Genomic DNA, 22,148 nt, shown 5'->3' with positions numbered 1-22,148 from the left:
CGCCTTGGAGAAGATCATGAGATCATCAACAAAGGCAAGGTGAGTGAGGAGGAGTTTGCATTTGGGGATGGGGGAGATGAGATGAAGGTCAGTGGAGGATTGGATAGAGCAGGAGAGAACCTCGAGGGCAATGAAGAAAAGGAAAGGGAAGAAGGGGCAACTTTGTCTGGTACCAACCCAGGAGGGGAAGTAACCAGCCGGCTACCATTGATGAGGGTATAAAAGGAGGGGGAGGAGATGCAAGAGAGGACCCAATGGACGAAAGACAGCGAAAGGGACATTTGGAGCAAGACTCGAGAGATGTAGTCTCAACGGATAGAGTATAGAGTCGAAAGCTTTATGGATTTCAATTTTAAGCAGGGCAGCAGAGGAATGGGATTTTCGATCAAAACCTCTAACAATCTTGTGGCAGAGAATGATACTATCAGCAATACTCCTTCCCATAATGAAGGTAGATTGTAAAGAGACACAAGGGAGTCGATGACTCTCTGGTTATTTATTAATGTTGATTTGAGGAATTGAGTTATGTCAAATAGACACCAGCCCCTCTTTATTTTAGTGGCGTAGAGAATGTTCTAGAATATTACAAGGACCAAAATACCCTTAAAGACTGAAACACCCTTAAAACCCCACATTATAACACTCCCCCTTAAGTTGGTGCATGCATATCAAACATGTCCAACTTGCTGACAATAGGATATAAAAGTTTACTACTAAGACTATTAGTATATCAGCTAACTTAGCTTCAGAAGACACAAAGGGAACACAAATAATGCCTTGTTCTAGCTTCTCCTTTGTGAAGTGACGACCAATTTCCACATGCTTTGTCTGATCATGATGAACTAGATTGTGTGGAATACTGAGTGCTGACTTACTGTCACAATATACACGCATAGGAAAATCAAAAGGAACATATGCCATAGGCCATGGCTAGAAACTCTGCTTCAACAATAGATCTTGTAACAACCACTTCTTGCTTTGCCAAGTGACAAGGTTATCCCCAACAATAGTACAATATCCAGAGGTTGACCTTCTATATCATCTATGCAACCAGCCTAGTCTGCATCAGTAAATGCCTTAATACGCAAATGACCTTGTGTGTAGAGAACAGAACCCCTTTTCCAGTGGCAGACTTCAAATACCTCAAAATTCAAATATAGCCTCCATATATGTTGAATAAGGATCATGCATATATTAGCTTATCAAACTAGCAACGAAGGCTATATCGGGTTGAGTATGAGAGAGATATATGAGTTGTCCAAACAGTCTCTAGTAGCAGCTCTTGTCTACAGGTTTGCTATCTTTGTCCTTGAGGTATGAGTCAGAGAGAAGATCAAGAGTATTTGGGAGAGGAAGATACCTTGAGTTGAATGGGATACCTTAATACCTACGAAATACCTTAGATTCCCCAAGTCTTTGATTTCAAACTCTGTGCCCCAAATAAGTTTTTTTTTTTCTTGTTTGAATAAGAAATGCATTGAAAGAACACGAGAAGGAATATACAGCCCTTGGGGGAAAAGAAAACAAAATTCACAAGCCAAATGGTAACAAGATGAAAGAAATGCTCAACTAGTCAGGGGGGAGATCAAGAGAGAGGATAATAGTCCTTTGGAGACCCAGGAGACAACAATAAGCCTATTCCTTGGGAAGTCCCTAACAGGATTGTGGGGTAACACATGGATCTTAGAACTAATATCAATGAAGATGGCTTTCCAAATCATATCAAAAGGCCTAGAGTTGGAAGTTAATCTTCAGAGGTTGCGCTCCATCCTCCATCCAGATGTGGTTGATAGTTGCACTAAAGGAGAGCTTGCCAATGGTGTCACAGACGGAGTTTCCATAAATGGTCAGGTCAATCCAAAGCCATTCCTTGTGGAGGGGAAGGTGGCGTCTTCTAGAAGGCCAACTGTTAGTAAGAACTTTTTTCCATAAGGAAGAAGAGGTGATCTACATCTTGAACTCCATTCCAGCAAAGGATGCAAGGAGGGACTTGGATGTGGTGATGGATGAGAAAGGATTTGATGGGGAGGCAATTGGAGATGGCCCACTATGCAGCAAAGCGATGGCGAGGGATGCGACCTTTGAACCTGATGATTTTGGACCAAGGGGAAGGGGTGGATAGGATTTGGATGAAATCCCAAGCCGAGGAAGATAAAAAGGCACCAGAGGGGAGAGGGATCATATGATTTTGTCACCAAATCCATGATGGCCTTGAGGAAGGGGGCAAGGCGGACAGATGCTCGAAAGAGGGGGGAGGGAGGAGGGGACCAAACGCCATTAGAGATGATGGAAGCTACTAAGGAATCTTTGGGAAGCCCAGAAGAACACACTGTTTTAGCTTCAACCACGTGGAAAAGAACTCTAAAGGGGTGACAATTGTTAAGCTAAAGAGAGGCAGTGGAACCATCATAGATGGAATAATGGGTGGCTTGGGGGGCAAGAGGATGAGTATATCAAGAATTTTGCACCAAACCCAAGAAGCATTAAAGGAAGGAGAGAAAGCCGAAGGGAATCTTTTATAAGAAGGTGGGAGTAGACCCAAGAGTTTTAGAATACCTGTAGCATTAACATCGCAAATTTTCCTCAGCTTGAGCCCTCCATTTTTGGGAAGGCAAACAGAGGACCAATGGATGGGATGGAGAAATCTGGTAGAGTTTTCTCCCTTCTAGAGGAAGTAGCCAATGAGAGATTCAACATCTTGATGGTATACTAGGGAAGACAAAAACCCCAGACAAAAAACAGAACAAGATTAGATAACAGATCAATGAGCTGAGGGTGACCAACATAGGAGAGGAGCTTACCATTCCAGAGTTGGAGGTGCGTGGAATCGAAGACACCAGTAAGAAAGAGGTGGGAATTGAGGATGTTTGAAGAGAAGCCTAGAGAGATCTTGGAAGGAATGAAGGGATGACATGATAGAGGAACGGATAGGGGATTGGATTTAGAGAGAATCATGAGGTCCTTGGCAAAGGTCAAGTGAATGAGGTTGAGGGATTTGCAATAAGGGAGAGGGGAGATGAGGTGAATGTAAGTGGAGGATGGATGGATCTAGAAGGGACTTTGAGGGATAGCCTTGGTGAACGCCAACCGAAGAGGGGAAGTAGTCGGCAAGACTACTGTTACCCACATAAGTTTTGAGATGAGTTATCTTATGAGTATTGGTACTAGTGATCACAATATAATCGACATAAACAATGAGAATAATGATTTGCTCCCCTGACTTCTTGATGAACAAAGTGTGATCAACATTACACTGTTTGTAGCCAGTGGCCACTATTTCCTTGTGAAACCGACCAAACCAAACTCATGAAGATTGCTTCAAACCATATAAAGCTTGTTTCAACTTGCACGCCTTGCCTTGAGTCTGTTGAGAGGTAAATCCATTAGGGACATCTGTATACACTTCGTCTTCACGTTCACTATGAAGGAATGCATTTTTCACATCAAGTTGTTGTAGATCCTAGCCACAGTTGACAAAACATGAAATTATAACTACGACAGGCTCATTTTTGCAATTGGAGCAAAGGTTTCCTTGTAGTTAATGCCATATGTCTGAGTGAATCCTCTTGTAACTAGTCTTGGCTTATATCTGTCCACAAAAAGGAGAAGACTCGACAGCTGGAGTAGAAAGACTTGGATCTAGAGAATATGGCTGACTAGGCTCAGTGGTGGCAGGAGGGTCGACTTGCTTATGCCGATTACGGATATACACATGATGGCTTGGACTGTTCCCTCTGGTCTAAAATCGATCCTTGCGGTTCTTAGCTGGTCACACCTTCCTTAAGAACTGTATCATCTACATCCACTGTAGTAATAAGAGGCCATCTTCCAGTATGCTAGACTTCCCTTGAGAGGTGCAGGAGATGGGTAACAGGCTTCCAATTCGTGGAACACAACATCCATAGAAGTGTACATTCGTCGAGTTGGAGGATGGTAACAACAACACTGCTTCTGAGTGGGACAGTAACAAAGAAAAATGCAACGAAGCCCTCGAGGACCAAATTTCTCATACAGTTGGTGATTACGAGCAAATGCCACATAACCAAACACCTTTGGAGGAACTACAAATGATGAGGTTCCATGAGAACCTCAACAGTACATCACGATGCCGAAACACGACAGGGCATCCGATTAATGAGATAAGAATTCTCTATAGGCACATTAGTGTGCCTTCTTTTTGTTGTCTCTATTGGAATGCCACAGAGGACATTGATCATCTCTTCTCCTCCTACCCCTTCTCCCCCACCTGAAAGAGAGTCCTCACCACCTGTTGGCCTTCTAGAAGAATTCTCCTTCCCCTTTGTAAAGAATGGATTTGGGTGGATATGACTTTTGTTGGTTCCTCTTTCTGTGACACTGCCGGAAAACTTGCTTTTTGCGCCACCATCACTCACATTTGGGTGGAGCGGAATCTCAAAAGATGGACTTCAAACGCTTGCTCCTTTGACATGATTTGAAAGCCATCTCTTTTCATGTCCACCACAAGCTTGCCTTCAGTAGTCTAAAGCTGGTTAGGGACTCCCCAAGGAACAGTCTTATTGTTGTGTCCTGGGGCCTCCCTCTTTCCATTATGTATTCGCCCCCACCCCCTTGAGTGTTTGTGGCCCTTTTTGTGCTTTGTTTTGCTGTTTGAGCCTCCTCCCTAGGATTTTTCCCTCCTGTATCCTCTTCCCCAAAGATACTCCTCTAGTGATCTTCCCCCCTTTTCTCCCCCCTTGTATTTAGTTTTCTTGTCTTCGGTAATGAATTATTTATTCATAACAAAAAAAAAAAAATGGGATAGACTGCTAAGAGAACTGCATCACTCCAATATTGAGGGGGAATATGAGTCTAAAGAATCAGACACTGCACCACTTCCAATAAATGGTGGTTCTTGCGTTCGGCTACTGCATTGAGCAAGGTTGTCAACACAACTAGTTTGATGAAGAATTCCTTGATCAACTAGGTACAACTAGAAGTCCCCATCAGCGTATTCTTTGTCCTTGTCAGAGTGGAGAATCTTGACCTCAGCATCGAACTGAGTTTGAACTACAAGTAACAACATCCAAAACCTTATCCCAACTTAATGGGGTCGACTATATGGGGATTCCAAGCAAGGACGAGCGCAAGGATCCATGTAAAAAGATTGACAGGTTATAGCTAAATAGCTAATTATAATAAGTGATGGCTGTCAACTTGATGCACCACTATAAATTAGCCAAATGCTTATAACAATAGACTATAATAAGGTATGGGTTGTCTACTTGATGTACCATTTAGATTGGTCAAGCCAAAGCGTTCTACATGCATTACGGCCACCACCAAGATAATCCATCACCCTACCTACTTTCATAGAAGGAGGAATGAGATAACGAATTCTTGATAACGCTGCTAAGCACAAAAGTTACAACTCGAATTGAGTCTAAACTATTTTATGAAATTGCTTAAAGCAAGTTGAAACATCACTCTTCTGACGTAACAAATAAATCCAAGCAGTGCGACTGTAATAATAAATAAATGTAACAAACCACTGGTGGCCAGTGTTAGATACACAACGGGGAGGCCCCTGAACATCAAAAGAAATTAAATTAAATGGAACTAAATTTCTATTGCCTAAAATAGGATAAACAGATCTAGTTTGCTCGGCAAAAACATAAGTGTCACAAAAGAAATTGTTGAGTTTTAGTAGTTAGGGAATTTTAGTCTTGTCATATGCTTTTATGTATTAGGGCTTAATCAACGTGGGGTACAGGGGTATTCCTATCCTTGCGCAAGTGTTGAATCTTATATATATCAAGGGACTGACCTGTGGCAGACCATTCTGGTCAGAGCTGCAGTTTAGTTCCCCTTTTTGGGACTGGTTTGTGCTCTCACCTCTCTCTTCTCTTCTCTCTTCTGTCTTCTTCTTTTCTTCTTCCCTTTTTCTTTTTTTCTTGGTTTGATTGCAGGATTCTGGAATTATAACATGGTATCAGAGCTTCTGTGATCAAACATAGGGTTTATACAACATTCCTCTCTGCTGATTTCTTCCTCCCGCTGAACCTTTCTGGTGTGCAGCCACCTACTGCTGCATTACTATGGATTAAATCACGTGGAGTGATTATTTTTTGGATCATAATATGATACTATTGACTGAAGCTTGGAGATGTTGGATCGATGCCACCAATATTCTGCCCTAATTGATATTTAACAGGTTTTTGCTCTAATCGATTTTATCAGGGTTTTATATCTCATTGATTTTTTTGTCCCTGTGGCTTTGGTAAATTTTTCCTTGGTGATGACTATGGTGGGAAGGTCTTGATAATATGGATCTATACTAGAATCATCCATTTTTATAGTACTATAGAGATCTTCATACAGGTTATTCAATATTTTATTATCCCTATTTTTTGGTTTCTCATTGCTAAGACCAAAACTACCCCTGTTGCCACTACATCTTCCTCGGACAATGCGAATGTCCAGATTACCTCTATCAAGCTCAGAGGGAGTTTGAACTACCGACTTTGGGCTCAATCTATGAAGGTTTATCTTATGGCTAAAGACAAACTTCAATATACTACCTCTGATCCTCCTCAGTCGTCTGATAAGGGATATAATGACTGGATGAAGGAAAATGCATTAATTTTGATATGGTTGTGGAATAGTATGGAACATGATGTCACTGCCAATGTACTATTGCAAGAGGGGTATGGGATGATTTGAAGGAAACCTACTCCCAGGAGAAGAATGGCTCGTATCTATGAAATCTATGAGAAGATGTTCCTATTTTGCCAATTTGATTAGTCTTTATCAGAATACTACAGAATTTTCAGGGGAATGGTTGAAGAACTCAATGTCTTCCAACTCTTGACTATAGATATTGACAAGCTCAAAGTTTAGCATAATGAATTCTTTGTTTCCAAGTTCTTAGCTGGCTTGAATAATGACCTGAAGGCAGTGAAGGGTCACTTACTTGCTGGCGACACTGTCTCTACACTGAATGATACCAACGCCCGACTTCAACGCATCACATCTTCTACAAAATCTGATCAGTCCACCAAAGACAATTCAACCTTTCTTGCAAACTGTGGACGTGGTCGAGGTCGAGGTCGAGGTCGAGGGGAAGGCCGTTTATCTGTTCGTCAGGGTTCTAGTGGACAACACTTTGATCAAAAACGGCAATCTGATCATTCCTCTCACCAGTGCTCTTGTTGTGGGAAGTCCAACCATGCTGTAGAGACTTGTTGGGCAAAGCATAGCAAGCCAAAGCCTAGTTAGCAATTTGAATTATTTGGCCGAACCAAAATTTTCCGAATTATATGAAAAATTATGACCATATCCGATTAAAAATAAAAAACAGTAAAATTTGCAATTTTTTCTAATTTGAGTATGAAATGCGATTAAATCGGGCCGAACCGAATTATTCGGTTCACTTAAACCCACTTAAAAAAAAAAAAAACCACTGGACCGAAATAGGGTTTTCCACTTTTCCCATCTTCTTTCTCCCTAATTTTTCACCTCAAGACTCAACCGCTCAAACCCTCTATTTTGCATCTAACGGCTACCTAAGGACACGAATATTGTTGAAGTCTTGAGCCTCTCGAATCTCTTCTCTGCTGGTTGCAGGCACACGAACACAAGTATGTGTTCTTAACCTTTTTTTTTTTTTTTTTTTTAGTGTTTAGATCTTCAAGCTTTGAATCTGAATCCTTCATTCCTTCTAACACCAGCCTATGGTCTTTGTTGCTGCCGAAAATCTGTATGAGCTGATCCTGCACAAGCACCGAAGGCAGAGGCCCGGAGGTATCTCCTGGATTAGTCCTCCGACGCCCAAGTTAGAGACCGACAGAACAGTTTTTTACAGGAGTAATGGTGTGGGTCTCATTTCTTACCTCTCCCCTCCTCTCCCGCTCTCTCTTATAGTGCTTGGGGTTTAGGGTTTCCTTTTTGGAGTCTCCCTCGGGTCCGCCTTTTTCCCTTTCTGAGTCCTACTCAGATACGTCCTATCCCCTTCGGTTGGGGAATATTCTCTTCACGCTGTTTACGTGGTTAGAGTCCTTGCGGCCTCTATCAGGTGAGCGGCATTTGTCCTTCCCTTGGGTACCATGTGTTCTTACCTGACTAGGCAATTAGTTTGTCCGTATCATCAGCCCCCTTACTTCCACTAGGAGGCTCTTATTGTGGGAGTAATCATATCTTTCGTCATTTTCTTTCCCATCCATATGTCGCCTAGGCCTTATTCTTTCGGCCTCGGCTTTCGTGTCGCCCGTGACTGAGACCTTCGGTCAGGCCCGCTCAGCCCTTGCCTGAGCCCCCAACCGAGGTGTGACCTTCGATCAGGTCAGCTCGGCCTTAGCCAAAGCTCTCAACCGAGGTGGGGACCTTTGGAAAGGTCAGCTCGGCCTTAGCCAGAGCTCCCAACTGAGGTGGTGACCTTCAGTCAGGTCAGCTCGGCGTTAGCCGGAGCCCCCAACCGAGGTAGGGACCTTCGGTAAGGTCAGCTCGGCCTTAGCCAGAGCCCCCTACCGAGGCGGTGACCTTCGGTCAGGTCAACTCAGCCTTAGTCGGAGCTCCCAACCGAGGCGGTGACCTTCGGTCAGGTTAGCTCGGCTTTAGCCGGAGCTCCCAACCGAGGTGGTGTCCTTAGGTCAGGTCTGGTCGACCTTCGTCGGAGCTTCCAACCGAGGTGGTGGTCAGGTCAGCTCAGCCTTAGCCGGAGCTCCCAACTGAGGTGGTGTCCTTCGTTTAGGTCTACTTGGCCTTAGCTCGAGCCCCCAACCGAGGTAAGGACCTTTAGTCAGGTCAGCTCAGCCTTAGCCGGAGCACCCAACCGAGGTAAGGACCTTCGATAAGGTCAGCTCGGCCTTAGCCAGAGCCCCAAACCGAGGTAAGGACCTTCGATCAGGTTAGCTCGGCCTTTGCCTGAGCTCCCAACGGAGGTGATGACCTTCGGTCAGGTCAGCTCGGCCTTAGCCGGAGCTCCTAATGAAGGTAAGAACCTCCGGTCAGGTAAGCTCGGCCTTTGCCTGAGCTCCCAACTGAGCTGATGACCTTCGGTCAGGCTAGCTCGGCCTTAACCGGAGCTCCCAACCGAGGTGTTATCCTTTGGTCAGGTCTGCTCGGCCTTTGCCTAAGCCCCCTACCAAGGTAAGGACTTTCAATCAGGTCAGCTCGGCCTTAGCTGGAGCACCCAGCCAAGGTGGTGACCTTCGGTCAGGTCTGCTTGGCCTTTCCCTGAGCCCCTTACCGAGGTTGTGACCTTCGGTCAGATTAGCTCAGCCTTAGCCGGAGCTCCCAACCGAGGTGGGGACCTTCGATACGGTTAGCTCGGCATTAGCCAGAGCCCCCTACCGAGGCGGTGACCTTTGGTCAGGTTAGCTCGGCCTTAGCCGGAGACCCCAACCCAGGTGGGGACCTTCGGTAAGGTCAGCACGGCCTTAGCCGGAGCCCCCTACCGAGGCGGTGACCTTCGATCAGGTTAGCTTGGCCTTAGCCGGAGCTCCCAACTGAGGCGGTGACCTTCGGTCAGGTCAGCTCGGCCTTAGCCGCAGCTCCCAACCGAGGTGGTGTCCTTAGGTCAGGTTTGCTCGGCCTTCGCCTGAGCTCCCAACCGAGGTGGTGTCCTTTGGTCAGGTCAGCTCGGCCTTAGCCCGAGCCCCCAACCAAGTTAAGGACCTTCAGTCAGGTCAGCTCGGCCTTTGCCTGAGCCCCCAACTCAGGTAAAGACCTTCTGTTAGGTCTGCTCAGCCTTTGCCTGAGCTCCTGACAGAAGTAAGGACCTTCGATCAGATCTGCTTAGCCTTAGCCTGAGCTCCCAATCGAGGTGGTGACCTTCGGTCAGGTCTACTCGGCCTTTGCCTGAGCTCCCAACTGAGGTCAGGTCCTTCGGTTAGGTCCACTCGGCCTTTGCCTGAGCTCCCGACCGAAGTAAGGACCTTCGGTCAGGTCTGCTCGGCCTTAGCCTCAGCCCCCAACCGAGGTGGTGACCTTCGGTCACATCTACTCGGTCTTGACCTGAGCTCCGAACCGAGTTAGTGACCTTCGGTCTGGTCTTTACGACGCGCCACTCATGTCTTCAGCTCGAGCGACATGTCACTCGTGTCTTACCTGGAGTGCCTCGGGAATCAGCATTGATGATATGTCAGGGTCATTAATGGCCTCGAGTAATCGAATCGTCATTACCTTGTCGATATAAAGTGAGCCCCCCTCATGTCACTTTTCCCAGAGCTCCATGAAGTCCCCCTTACTCCTAGTCAAGATGGTTCAGACCGAGATGTCCCAGGTGCCATCGATGGCAAAGCTGTTCTCCCAACTGAAGCCCCTTGATGAACGAAATGCCTTCGGGTCTCTTTTTTATATCTTTTGAACTTGGGCCTTCCGTCCCCCTTGTAATTTATGCCTTCGACCTTCTTCGATGAAGGAAAAGCCTTCCTTTTAGATTCCTTCGTGCCTTTTTATTATCATCACTTACTGTGCTGAGCCGAGGTGACAGGTTGGTCGAGACTGACTTGTAGCACCGCCTGATGGAGGGCTCAGGTAGTAGTACGGCCTGAGGAGATGCTGAGATTACAGCACGGCCTGAAGGAGGGCAGAGGTGACAGCACGGCCTGATGATGGCCGAGGTGAGGCCTGATGAGGGCCGAGGTGGCAGCACGGCCTGATGATTGCCGAGGTGAGCCCTGATGAGGGCCGAGGTGGTGCCATTTTTTTTTTTTTTGTTTAACGACAATCAACTCCGAGCACAGACTGTCATAGGGCTTCGACTTCGCAGGTAAGGGTAGCAAAGCTGAGGTAATGCCTACTACCAGGAAGTTGATCATGACTGTTACCTGGCGGTCTCCGGTGCCAGCTCTTACTGGCAACTCAATCGATCCCTCAACTTTGACCGGGGTGCTGAAGAATCCTTGCAATAGGTGTTCAACCTTTATCTTTCTCTCGTCCAGGCCCATCTTCTGGAAAGCTTCAAGGTAGGGGTGTCAATTCCTAAATCGAACCGGTAAAACCGGCCGGACTGAATCGATAACAACACGGACCGAACCAAACCGAAGCCTTATTGGTTCAGTTCGGTTTCGAGTATTGCAACCCCAAAACCAAACCTAACCGCACTGGAAACCGGATGAACCCGAAACTAAACCGAAACCGGCTCAAAACCAGGACCGAAACCGAAACCAAATCGGTAAGAAACCAAAACACTCCAAAATTCATTAAAAAAATCAAAATTTGCATAGTTTTGTATACATTTGTATGGAAAGTCGAATCCAAACTAGGCCAAAAACCAAAACCAACCCAGTTACAAATCGATTTAAGAAATCGAAGACAAAACTGAAACCAAACCGCACCGAAACTGAAACCGAAACCGAAACCAAACCAAACCGAAACCGGAATTTCCTTATTTGTTCGGTTTCGATTTCAACTTTCCCACACCGAAACCGACTCAACCTGGACCGTAACCGAGCCGGACCGACCGATTGACACCCCTACTTCAAGGAACAGGATATCAGCTGAATTGCCGTTATCCACCATGATCCTTTTTACTCTGCAATCGGCTATGGTCAAGGTGATTACTAGGGCATCGTCGTGTGGCGCGTGCACCCATTCCAGGTCGTCATCGGAGAAGGAAATAACCGTCCCCGTCTTCGCCTTCTTGTGCGACCATTCAACCACATGCACGCTTTGTGCATAAGCTTTTGCTTTCCTGGCCGAGGTTGAACTTTCTCCAGCAGCTAGGCCTCCACAGATTGTCGCTATAACCCTATTGGGCTCTTATGATCGTCCCGAAGGTGATGGTCGGCTTCCTCAGGTGTGCGGTCCCTTTGCCGTTCCTGATTGCCTCTGCGGGCTGGCCACCTCCTTTTACGGTGGCCTCTGCCGTCTCTTCGACGGTTGTCCCTGCGGTCATTACCGTCATGGGCATCCTCCTTTTCGCAGTATACGAATCGGCTTAGATACCCTCTTCGGATCATTCCTTCTATTTCCCCCTTCAAGTGCCAACAATCTTCAGTGTCGTGGCCGTGGTCCTTGTGGAAGTGGCAATATTTGTCCATATTGCATCTCTCAGGGTGTCGTCCCATCTTCCCTAGCCACTTCATGGCTCTAGCATTTGGGGAGTCCTTTATCTGCATTAGCACATCCGTTCGTTTCCGGTTCAGGGGTCCATATTTCTCAAACTTCTTCAGTGGACTGGGTGCCCGACTACGTTCGGACTTTCGTCTTTTGCCCTCTTTGGAAGGTTTGTTGTCACCTCTTGAGATCCTTTTCCTCCCCATCTTCTCTTTAGCTTCTTCATCAGCTTGAAGGGTTTTTTCTATCTGGATGTACTTATCAGACCAAGCCCTCAACTCGGCTAGGTTCCTTGGTGTATGCTTCGCCAAAGACCTTTTTAGCTCTTTATCCTTGACACCTCCCAGCAGGGCCGTGAACTCTTCTTTCGGGTCTAGACCTCTGATCATGATCTTTTCTTGCTGGAAGCGCTTCATGTAGTTTCACAACGACTCTCCTTCATGTTGTTTTATGTTGGTCAAGTGTTAGCTACTGGAGAATCCCTTCACGAAGAAGTAACTCAAATCACTGAAGCTGTGGATCGATTTTGTCGGCAAGCAGTTATACCATAACCTTGCTGCTCCTCTAAACGTCAAAGGCAGGGCTCGACACGATGTTTTCCGAGACTCGGTAGAACTGCATCACAACCTTGAGCCTTTTAAATGATCGATGGGGTCTCCAGACCCGTCGTCGGTATCATATTTGGGCAGACGACAATCAATCGGGAGCGAGTCCTTCATGACTTCATCAGCTAGAGCCGTGTCATTGGTGAGGTCTGGCTCGCGAGTTCCCTTCTGGTTTTTTGCTACCTTTTGGATCTCGTCCTTCAGGTCTAGGATCATCTGCTTTAACCCTGAGTCACGTAACTGTTTGTCCCCTTGGCGTGGTTCTTCATGCCCGGCTCCCGTGACGCGACTTGCTCTTTCTTTGGGTGCGGGGCTTTCCCTCATTGCTCGGTTTCGAGGATTCTGGCCGGATCTTATCGATCCTGAGCTACTCTGGTCCTCGTCTTGCTGTCGCTTTGGCTGGACATGGGAGCCTCGTGCTGCTCCACCGGTCTTATAAGAGAAGGCTTTGGAGAACTCTTTCATTGTCTCGGAAATTCGGTCATACTTCTCCTGAAGGGTGTCGAACTGCTCCCTTGTCACATATTCCTGCGCCTTAGGAGGGGGAGGATCGCTATCGCTGCGCACCGGATGTCCGGCCGAGTGTTGGTCCATCACGGAACCTTCCCGATCACTGTTTCTCCATTCTTCCCTGATGTCCGTCGAGGGAGGGAGCCCTTTCGAAGGTTCTTTCTCATTCATGTTTATGCTCGGCGCTGCTCTTGTTTTCTTACGATTGTAGGTTTTCCCCACCATTACTGTCGTTCCCACAGACAGCGCCAATCTGTTGTTGCCGAAAATTCGTATGAGCTGATCCTGCACAAGCACCGAAGGCAGAGGCCCGGAGGTATCTCCGGGATTAGTCCTCCGATGCCCAAGTTAGAGACCGGCAGAACAGTTTTTTATAGGAGTAATGGTGTGGGTCTTATTTCTTACCTCTCTCCTCCTCTCCCGCTCTCTCTTATAGTGCTTGGGGTTTAAGGTTTCCTTTTTGGAGTCCCCCTCAAGTCCGCCTTTTTCCCTTTCCGAGTCCTACTCGGATACGTCCTATCCCCTTCGGTTGGGGAATATTCTCTTCATGCGGTTTATGTGGTTAGAGTCCTTGTGGCCTCTATCAGGTGAGCGGCACATGTCCTTCCCTTGGATACCACGTGTTCTTACCTGACTGGGCAGTTAGTTTGGCCGTATCAGTCTTTAACTATAAATGTTATTTGAATCTGAATCCTTCTAGCACCATTCGTTCTGTTGGGCTTTTCTTGAGTAATTGTTATGTCAAAGGCACCGTTTGATTTATTTGGATCTGAATCCTTCTAGCACTACTTGATTTATTTGGATATTGCTTCCATGGTGATTTTCCCATCCTGAAAATAACCTTAAATTTCCCATCCTAGAAAGTCATGCACATTTTAGTCAATCTGAAACTGTTCAAGGATTGGAGCTTGCCTAGGAGAAATAATATATACCAAAAGATGATTATGATTGGATAAGCTTTGTACTCTCTACTTATCCATCCTCAATAGATTAGTCCAAGGAAAAAGGATTAAAAGCAGCGACAATAGAGGTGAATTTGCATGTTTTGATCTCCAAGATACAATAAATTATAAAAATAATATCCGAATTTTTTGTCCGACTTTTATTTTCGTAAACGAATATTTTTCTTGAATCCGAATCCGATTTTTATTTTGTCTGCTTTTTTGATTGCTTTTTTTTAATCAATCGATTTATTCCGTATAATTCTCCATCCAAATAATTCCAGAATCCAAATTTGCTAACTAGGAGCCAGAGTGGGCAACCCAATTAGCCAATCATGTTGTGTTTGATGATGGTACTGACCTGGTGTCTCCCAATGATACCAAATCAGGGACTTCTTCAGGAGATTCTTCTACCAGTTTAAGTGATGATATCAATCAATTACTAAGGCGATTGCAGACTCTTGAGGCATCCTCTAATACATCTAATGGTGCGTCTACATCCACTGCTACCTTGGCACAAGCAGGTACATCAGCCTTTCTTACCACTACTTCTACCTCCTGGATTTTTTATTCAGGGGCTTCTGCTCATTTGACTGGTAAGTCATCCCTGTTAAAGTCATTTTCCCCTAGTACCACCTCTATATCTATAGTCCTTGCAAATGGTGCTTCAACCCCCATTTTAGGTCATGGTACTATCTCACCTACAACCTCAATTAACCATCCTCTGCGTTATATGCTTCCCGATTTCATTAAGTCCCCTCTCAGTGAGTCAGTTAACTAAGTCATTAAATTGCTTAGTAACCTTCTTTCCTTCTTACTGCGTTTTTCAGGATCTTCACACGAGGAAGACAATTGGTGGAGGGAGTGAAAAAGATGGTCTATATTATCTATACTATGGTACTGCTGCTACTTCCGTTGCTGCTACAGTCGTTGGGGATGCGACTCCTTTCCAATGGCACTGTCGTTTAGGTCATTTGTCCTTGTCTAGGTTGCAAATTTTATTTCCTAGTTTTAAGTCTACACCAAAGTTACAGTGTGAAGTGTGTGAGTTGGGAAAGCATGACCTTGTGTCTTTCCCATCTCGCTCTATGCTTCGGAGTACATCTTTATTCATTCAGATGTTTATGGTCTTTGTCGAGTCAACAATAGGTTTGGTTTTCGATATTTTGTGAGTTTTGTGGACAACCACTCTCGTCTTACATGGCTGTACTTATTAAAGAATCGATCTGAATTTTTATCTGTGTTTCAAACTTTCTATAATGAAATAAAAACTCAATTTGGAATTCTAATTAAAGTTTTTCGTTATGACAATGCTTTAAAATATGTCCAAAATGAGATTTCTGTTTTTTGTTCTGCCTGTGGGATGATACACCAGACTAGCTGCTTTTATACCCCACAACAAAATGGGGTGGCTGAGCACAAAAATCGCCACCTCCTCGAGGTAGCATGGGTAATTATGTTACATATGCATGTTCTAAAAACTTTTTGGTGTGATGGAGTTTTAACCGCCTGTTATTTAATTAATCGCATGCCATCTTCGGTTCTTTCCGATCGATCTCTGTTTTCTATTGTTTTTCCTAACTTGCCAAGTTTTTCGATTCCTTGTGTTTTTGGCTGTCTATTTTGTTCAAAACATGCAGGCTCCGCCTAATAAGTTATCTCCTAGGTCCACTAAATGCATCTTTTTGGTTTATTCTTGTATTCAGAAAGATACAAGTGCTATGATCCAGTCACTCACCAAAATTTTGTTAGTGCTGATGTGTCATTTTTTTAGGGCACACCATTTTTTTCCTCCTAGGCATCCCAACACGGGACTGAGTGGGCTTCTCCAGCTCCACCTCCTATCCCTACTCATTCCATTCCTAAATGTCCCTAGTACCAGTGTCGCACCTCGTCTACAGGTTTATCAGCTCAGGAAGGAGCTCGGACAACCCAGTGTCGATACCATTACTCTAGCTGATTCGCTACTTCCACTGCCGCCCTCCTTTGGTGAAGCTCCAATCCCTCCTATTCTTGATGACTTACCAATTGCTCATCGTAAAGGTACACGCATTTGCATTAAAAAATTTATGGCTGTGTATCCCATTGATAAATTTGTTTCCTTGTCTCATCTTCCATCAACTATCCATGGTCTTCATCGTCTCTTTCTACTTATACCATACTCAAATCTCATGTTGACGCCTTGAGTATCCCTGGATGGAAATCTGCCATGGATGTAGAAATGGATGCTCTCTTGAACCGTGCCACCTGGAGTTCGGTAGACTTACCTCATGGTAAGGACTTGGTGAAGAGTCGCTGGGTTTACACTATTAAGTAACATTCTGATGGCTCTGTTGAGCTGTTGAAAGCCCGTCTGGTTGCTAAGGGGTATACTCAGACATATGGGGTTGATTATTTTGAGCCTTTCTCTCCTGTTGCTGGACTGAACTCTATTCGCCTCCTTATTTCTCTTGTTGTTAACTATGCTGGCCGTTGTTTCAGTTGGACATTAAGAATGCAATTTTATATAGTGATCTGCAAGAAGAAGTGTATATGGAGCAACCTCCTAGGTATGTTGCTCAGTGGGAGAATAGAGGTCGAGTGTGTCGTTTGCACAAGGCTCCTATGGACTTAAATAGTCCCCTCGAGCATGGTTTAACAAATTTAGTACTACTGTGGTAACTTGTGGGTTTTCCCAATGTTATTCTGATCACTCTGTCTTTGTTCGTCGGAAAGGTAATAAATTGGTGGTCTTAGTGGTTTATGTGGATGAGATTATCATCACTGGTAATGATGAGGCAGGAATTTCTGAAGTTAAGAACTAATTGCAACAACACTTTTAGACCAAAGACTTAGGTCAGCTCCACTATTTTCTCGGCATTGAAGTGGTTAGATGCAAGAAGGGTATCGGCTTATCTCAAAAGAAGTATGTGATGTGTTGGTATGCTTGCATCCATACTTGTGGATATCCCTATGAACCCTCATCTAAATTTGATGTTAGTGATGGTGAACCTCTCCAGAATGTGCATCTGTAATGCCTCAATTTTGGAACCTTAGAATATATATCTTTTATTTTAATTTCTAAGCTTGCTTAAATGTTTAAAGTTAGGCTTTAATTAATGACTTAATGAGCTAGCCTAGCGGTTAGTACCTTGACTATATAGAGATCCTAGGTTCAAGTCTTGATATATCTCCCGGTCACACGACCTGACATCTCTTATGCTGTTGAAGTCCTTAGTCAGTTCATGCAGTCTCCTCAGAAAGCACATTGGGATGCAGCTATTCATGTGCTTTGGTATTTAAAGGGTGCGAGGGCATATGGATCTGATTGCCTACTCTGATGCTGATTGGGTTGGCTCTACTAGTGATCGTAGGTCCACTACAGGTTATTGTACCTTTGTTGGAGGTAATTTGGTTACATGCCGAAGTAAGAAGCAGGCTACCATTGCCCGGTCTAGTGCTAAAGCAGAATATAGGGCCATGGCTCACACCACCGTTGAGTTGATGTGGTTACGGTCGTTCCTTTTGGAGTTAGGTTTTCCCGTAAACACGCCTATGAAGATGTACTGTGACAACCAAGCAGCTGTGTATATTGCTAGTAACCCTGTTTTCCACGAGAGGACCAAACATATTGAAGTGGATTGCCACTTTGTTTGTGATGTTGTTCTGAAGAAGTTAATCGAGACTCTTTTTGTTCCTTCCTTAGATCAGTTGACAGACATGATTACCAAGTCTTTATTTGCTCCTAGTTTTCGCATTGGTTGTACCAAGCTGAGCATAGGTGATGTATATGCTCCAGCTTGAGGGGGAGTGTTGAGTTTTAGTAGTAAGGGCATTTTAGTTTTGTCGTATGCTTTTATGTGTTAGTGCTTAATCAGCACAGGATACAGGGGTATTCCTATCCCTATGCAAGTGTTGGATCTTATATATATCAAGGGATTGACCTTCAGCAAACCATTCTGGTCAAAGCCCTAGGTTAGTTCTCCTCTTTTGGACTGGTTTGTGCTCTCGCCTCTCTCTTCTGTCTTCTTCTTTTCTTCTCTTTTTCTTGGTTTGATTGCAAGATTTTGGAATTGTAACAGAAACTATTCGGATTACATTGTTTAAATAAATCAGTGAAAGCTTAGCTAAAGTGTCTAAAGGGGAGGGGGTTACCCAAATGATGATGCCACCAATATAATTCAGCCAAAGCAAATGTAGAGGAACCCAGAAAAGAGTCCTAAGTAGTCAAGGCTTTGGGAGACTTATCAAGCAGGTACAAACCACCCACCGCTGCCAACTGTACATCCCCGTACCAAGTCCTGAAAATGACAATGAGTAGAAAAAAATGTTGCTTTGCAATTAAGATCCCTGGTGATACTACAAATGGAAAGAAGATTAGTAGAAAATATGGGAACATGAAAGACAGATGAGAGAGAGAGAACAAAGGACTATATGTGATGGAACCCTTATCGGAAACAGAGAGGAAGCTATCAACAACACAAACTTTATTGTTACCTGACAAAGGAGAATAAGCATCAAAGTGTTTAGAGGATCTAGTCATATGATTAGTGGCACCATAGTCGATTATCCAAGGAACGGATTTAATCGACGCATAATGGCCACCAAACGGAATGCTTTAGTGTGGAGATGGATTGAGAATGTTGGCAAGGAGGTAGCTGAAACCGTAAAAGGAGCTGAGTGGAGCCTGGTCATCAGACGACACAGTTTTTAACTACTCTTAAGATAAAGAAGAATTTGAAGCAGTATCGTTAGAGGCCTGATTCACAGCTGCATTGGATTGTACTTGCCCACGACCACGATAGTTGGCTTCTAGCCATGTAATTTCTGATAACGATCCCTAGTATGGCGTTCCTTTCCACAATAGTCACACTTCACGGGAATGGTTCTCAATGTCGAAATCGAAATTTAGGTCAAAATTTCCAAAACCTGGTCAAAACCAGGTATTTTTCTAGACTATTTTAGGAACTTTGGTTCAAAACTTCCAAAATTTGCCGAAATTAGGGTCAATTTTTGAAACTTGGTCATCTCAAAGTGGGTCAAAACCATTGAAACTCGTGAAATTTCGGTCAAAATTTCTGAGATTTAGAACTATGTTCACATGTTCCTTTTAATTGGTACAAGATGGGCCATCTCGAGATGGTGTCCCCGATCCTAAAATAAAGAGCTGATCTGTCCTATGTCACAGGAGTAAGCATAGCAGTGTGGCAACTATCTTCAGATTGCACCATGGCATAAGCCTACTCTGGGGATGGAAAGGGATCACGACTCAAGATATGGGATCGAGTCTGATCAAACTTAACATCGAGTCCAACAAGGAAAACATATACACGGGACTTATCCTCCGTTTTGAATATAATAGCATCTGTTTCACAGGTAGCAGCTTAATCTTCATAAAAATCTAACTCTTGCCACTTACCTCATAAAGCAGAATAATACTAGGAGAGGGAAAACTCCTTTTATATGGTGTCATGAATCTTCTTTCTCAACTCGTAGCATTGGGCATCATTGCTAACCTGAGACTAAACATCCCTGGCAGCAATATCCAGTAAGAGATAACCCCTAGCAATAGTCGGATCCATGGAAATAGTAAGATATGATATAACTAGGAAGTTTTGTCTCCCACATATATATATATATATATATATAGATTTTAGTATGATCAGCAACAGTAGGCTTATGATTGTCCCTAGTAAGATAGCCATAGTAGCCATGGGAACCAGTAGACAAGAAACATGACCGAGCCCACATCAGGTAGTTGCTCCCATCAAGTTTGATGGAGTTAATAGGGAACAAAGGAAAATCTTGATGATTATTTCCTTCTTCTCCAGTAGATGCAGTAGTGACTTTAGAAATGGTTGCTAATCAAGACATGAGTCTCAGACAACATCCCTAATAAGCAGCTGGAATCTTCAACGACAATATGACAGATGCTTGGCAGTTGGCACAGATCATCAATAATCACACACTGAATCGAATGAAGAGATTCAGATCATCTCAACAATAGTGCAGCAAGGCAGCAAACCCTTGATGGGAAAAAATACAACACCGAGAGTGGAGGACAGAGGCAGTGACTAACGGCAAGAGGCGTTGGCGAGTGGAGAAAGTGAGTTGCGGCAAGCAGCGCTAGGGTGCTAGTGGTGAGCAGCGCTGGCCGCTGGGGCGCTAGCGGCAAGTGGTGTGTGGCGAGCAGCCGTATGGGAAGAGAAACAAGAGAGAGAGAGAGAGAGAAAGCTAGGTTTTCTTTTCCTTGGCCAAGGCATTAGGTTTAGGATTCCAATAGTGATCCTAGCTCTGATACCATGTTGATTTGGGGAATTGAGCTTATGTCAAATAGACACAAGCCCTTCTTTATTTATAGTGGAGGAGCGAATGTTTTAGAATATTACAAGGACCAAAATACCCTTAAAGACAAACACACTGCAGCTCATCCCAATGCACCATGCTAGGCTATTGCAGGTTGCAACATCTCTCTCTCTCTCTGTGGCATGAGAGAATCAACCAGTAAGAAAGGGTGAAGCAAGATACAACAAAAGGGAGAAGAAAAGCCCCCAGTTAGAAAAACATGAAATCACTTTGCATGACCCAGCCATACCCAAAACTCTTTGTGGGCGTGAAACAGTACAAAACCATGTGTACCTCATAAACCACACTAGAGAAGGGAAGAGATAGAGGAAAAGATATACAATAAGAGGGTGAGCACAGTAATGAAAACCAAACCTATAAACTATACCAGCTGGCCGAATCATCTAGACTATGCCAGCTTACCAAAGTTGTTAAGACTCGGAAACAGATCTATAACCAAACCTGCTCTAAAACAAGTGTCCTGAATTCTGTCTGAAAAAGATACATAATACCATCAAGATCTAATCCAAAATCATCGAAAACTTCTTGAAACTGTTTCAGGTTCCTCATAATCAATGCTTTCATGGAGAGGAATCAACATTTTAAGAGTAAAAGTTCGTGGCAAAGTAAATTTTACATGTTCCATTCAAACCAAATGCATATAAGCCTACTTATGTTCATCAACTTAATAGTAGGGCCTGAGAAAATTGTGAGCTTGAATCTTGGGGCCCGTTTGATAACGTTTCTGCCGTTTCTGTTTCAAGAAACGGCAGAAACATAAATTTCCGTTTCTAGAAACATAAACGGAATTGAAGGTGTTTGATAAGTCATGTTTTTAAAAGTCGATGGTAATCAGTGAAAGAATTGCCACAAGTCGTTTCCAGAAACGGCGAAACAAGTTCAACTTGTTTCGCCTGGGTCATTTCTTGAATCATAAATAAGTAAAAATTTCTATTTTTATTTCTAAAAATAAGTGAAACGGAACGGTTTTATCAAACGCTTTTTGCTCCGTTTTTGCTGTTTCTGGAAACAGAAACGGCAGAAACGCATTTCTTGAAACGTTATCAAACGGGCCCTTGTTGTTCTTCAGCTTTGGACCAAACCCTGGGCCTATATTTTAGATTTTATATGCTTTGGATCTCCATCAACGTTTGTTAATGTGGATCCTTTTTGGGCTGAGAAAGGCTGGACAGCAGACTCCTTCCCCTCCCCCCCACCCTCTTATTTTGTTGAGAATTTTTTTTCTTTTTCTCCTGCTATGGCTTTAGCTACATCATATCCCTTGGTGCATTTTAGGTTGGTGCTGGGACTAACCCACTGGAAGGAGCTGCACTAGGAATTTCACTTCTGGAATCTTTTGCAGATTCTGGTGCTTTGTTGACAGTAGCCACAACCCATCATGGTGAACTCAAAACTCTCAAATACAGGTATAAATATTTCAGTGTTATTGATGGATTCATCCATTTGACAATTTTGTTGCTAGTTCCCCTACATTTTTCCTCTCAGAAAGTAACTGTCCTGTAAGCTGCTATAGTACTTTACAGATATATTGGAATTTAATCAATTTTAGCTATGGAGGTTAAACTGCTGCTTCCTCCATACTGTCAATTCATGTTTTCAACTTTCAAGAACATTTTACAGTAATGATGCCTTTGAGAATGCGAGCGTGGAATTTGATGAAGTCAATCTAAAGCCAACTTATAAGATACTCTGGGGAGTACCAGGTTCTCTCTCTCTCTCTCTCTCTCCC

At 44.1% G+C, this 22,148-nt stretch overlaps 2 protein-coding genes across 4 annotated transcripts in view; both read left to right on the top strand.

Moving 5' to 3' along the window:
* Positions 1 to 22,148, top strand: part of LOC122069690 (endonuclease MutS2) — a 121,277-nt gene that overhangs the window by 57,964 nt on the left and 41,165 nt on the right. For 2 of the 3 annotated variants that reach the window (XM_042633758.1, XM_042633760.1), the window contains exons 14-15: positions 21,695 to 21,825; positions 22,040 to 22,122. In XM_042633758.1, the coding sequence (XP_042489692.1) occupies positions 21,695 to 21,825; positions 22,040 to 22,122 (214 nt within the window). Of the gene's footprint in view, positions 1 to 21,694; positions 21,826 to 22,027; positions 22,123 to 22,148 lie in introns of all 3 variants that reach the window. The other variant, XM_042633759.1, reaches the window with a different exon arrangement.
* Positions 14,464 to 15,336, top strand: LOC122069693. Its single transcript, XM_042633764.1, has 2 exons — positions 14,464 to 14,598; positions 14,905 to 15,336. The coding sequence occupies exons 1-2, from the start codon at positions 14,560 to 14,562 to the stop codon at positions 15,244 to 15,246; spliced, it is 381 nt and encodes a 126-aa protein (XP_042489698.1). The 5' UTR covers positions 14,464 to 14,559; the 3' UTR covers positions 15,247 to 15,336.

The sequence above is a fragment of the Macadamia integrifolia genome, unplaced genomic scaffold, assembly GCF_013358625.1.
Source record: "Macadamia integrifolia cultivar HAES 741 unplaced genomic scaffold, SCU_Mint_v3 scaffold69, whole genome shotgun sequence".
Taxonomy (NCBI): domain Eukaryota; kingdom Viridiplantae; phylum Streptophyta; class Magnoliopsida; order Proteales; family Proteaceae; genus Macadamia; species Macadamia integrifolia.
This window is presented reverse-complemented; position numbering and strand designations above follow the sequence as displayed.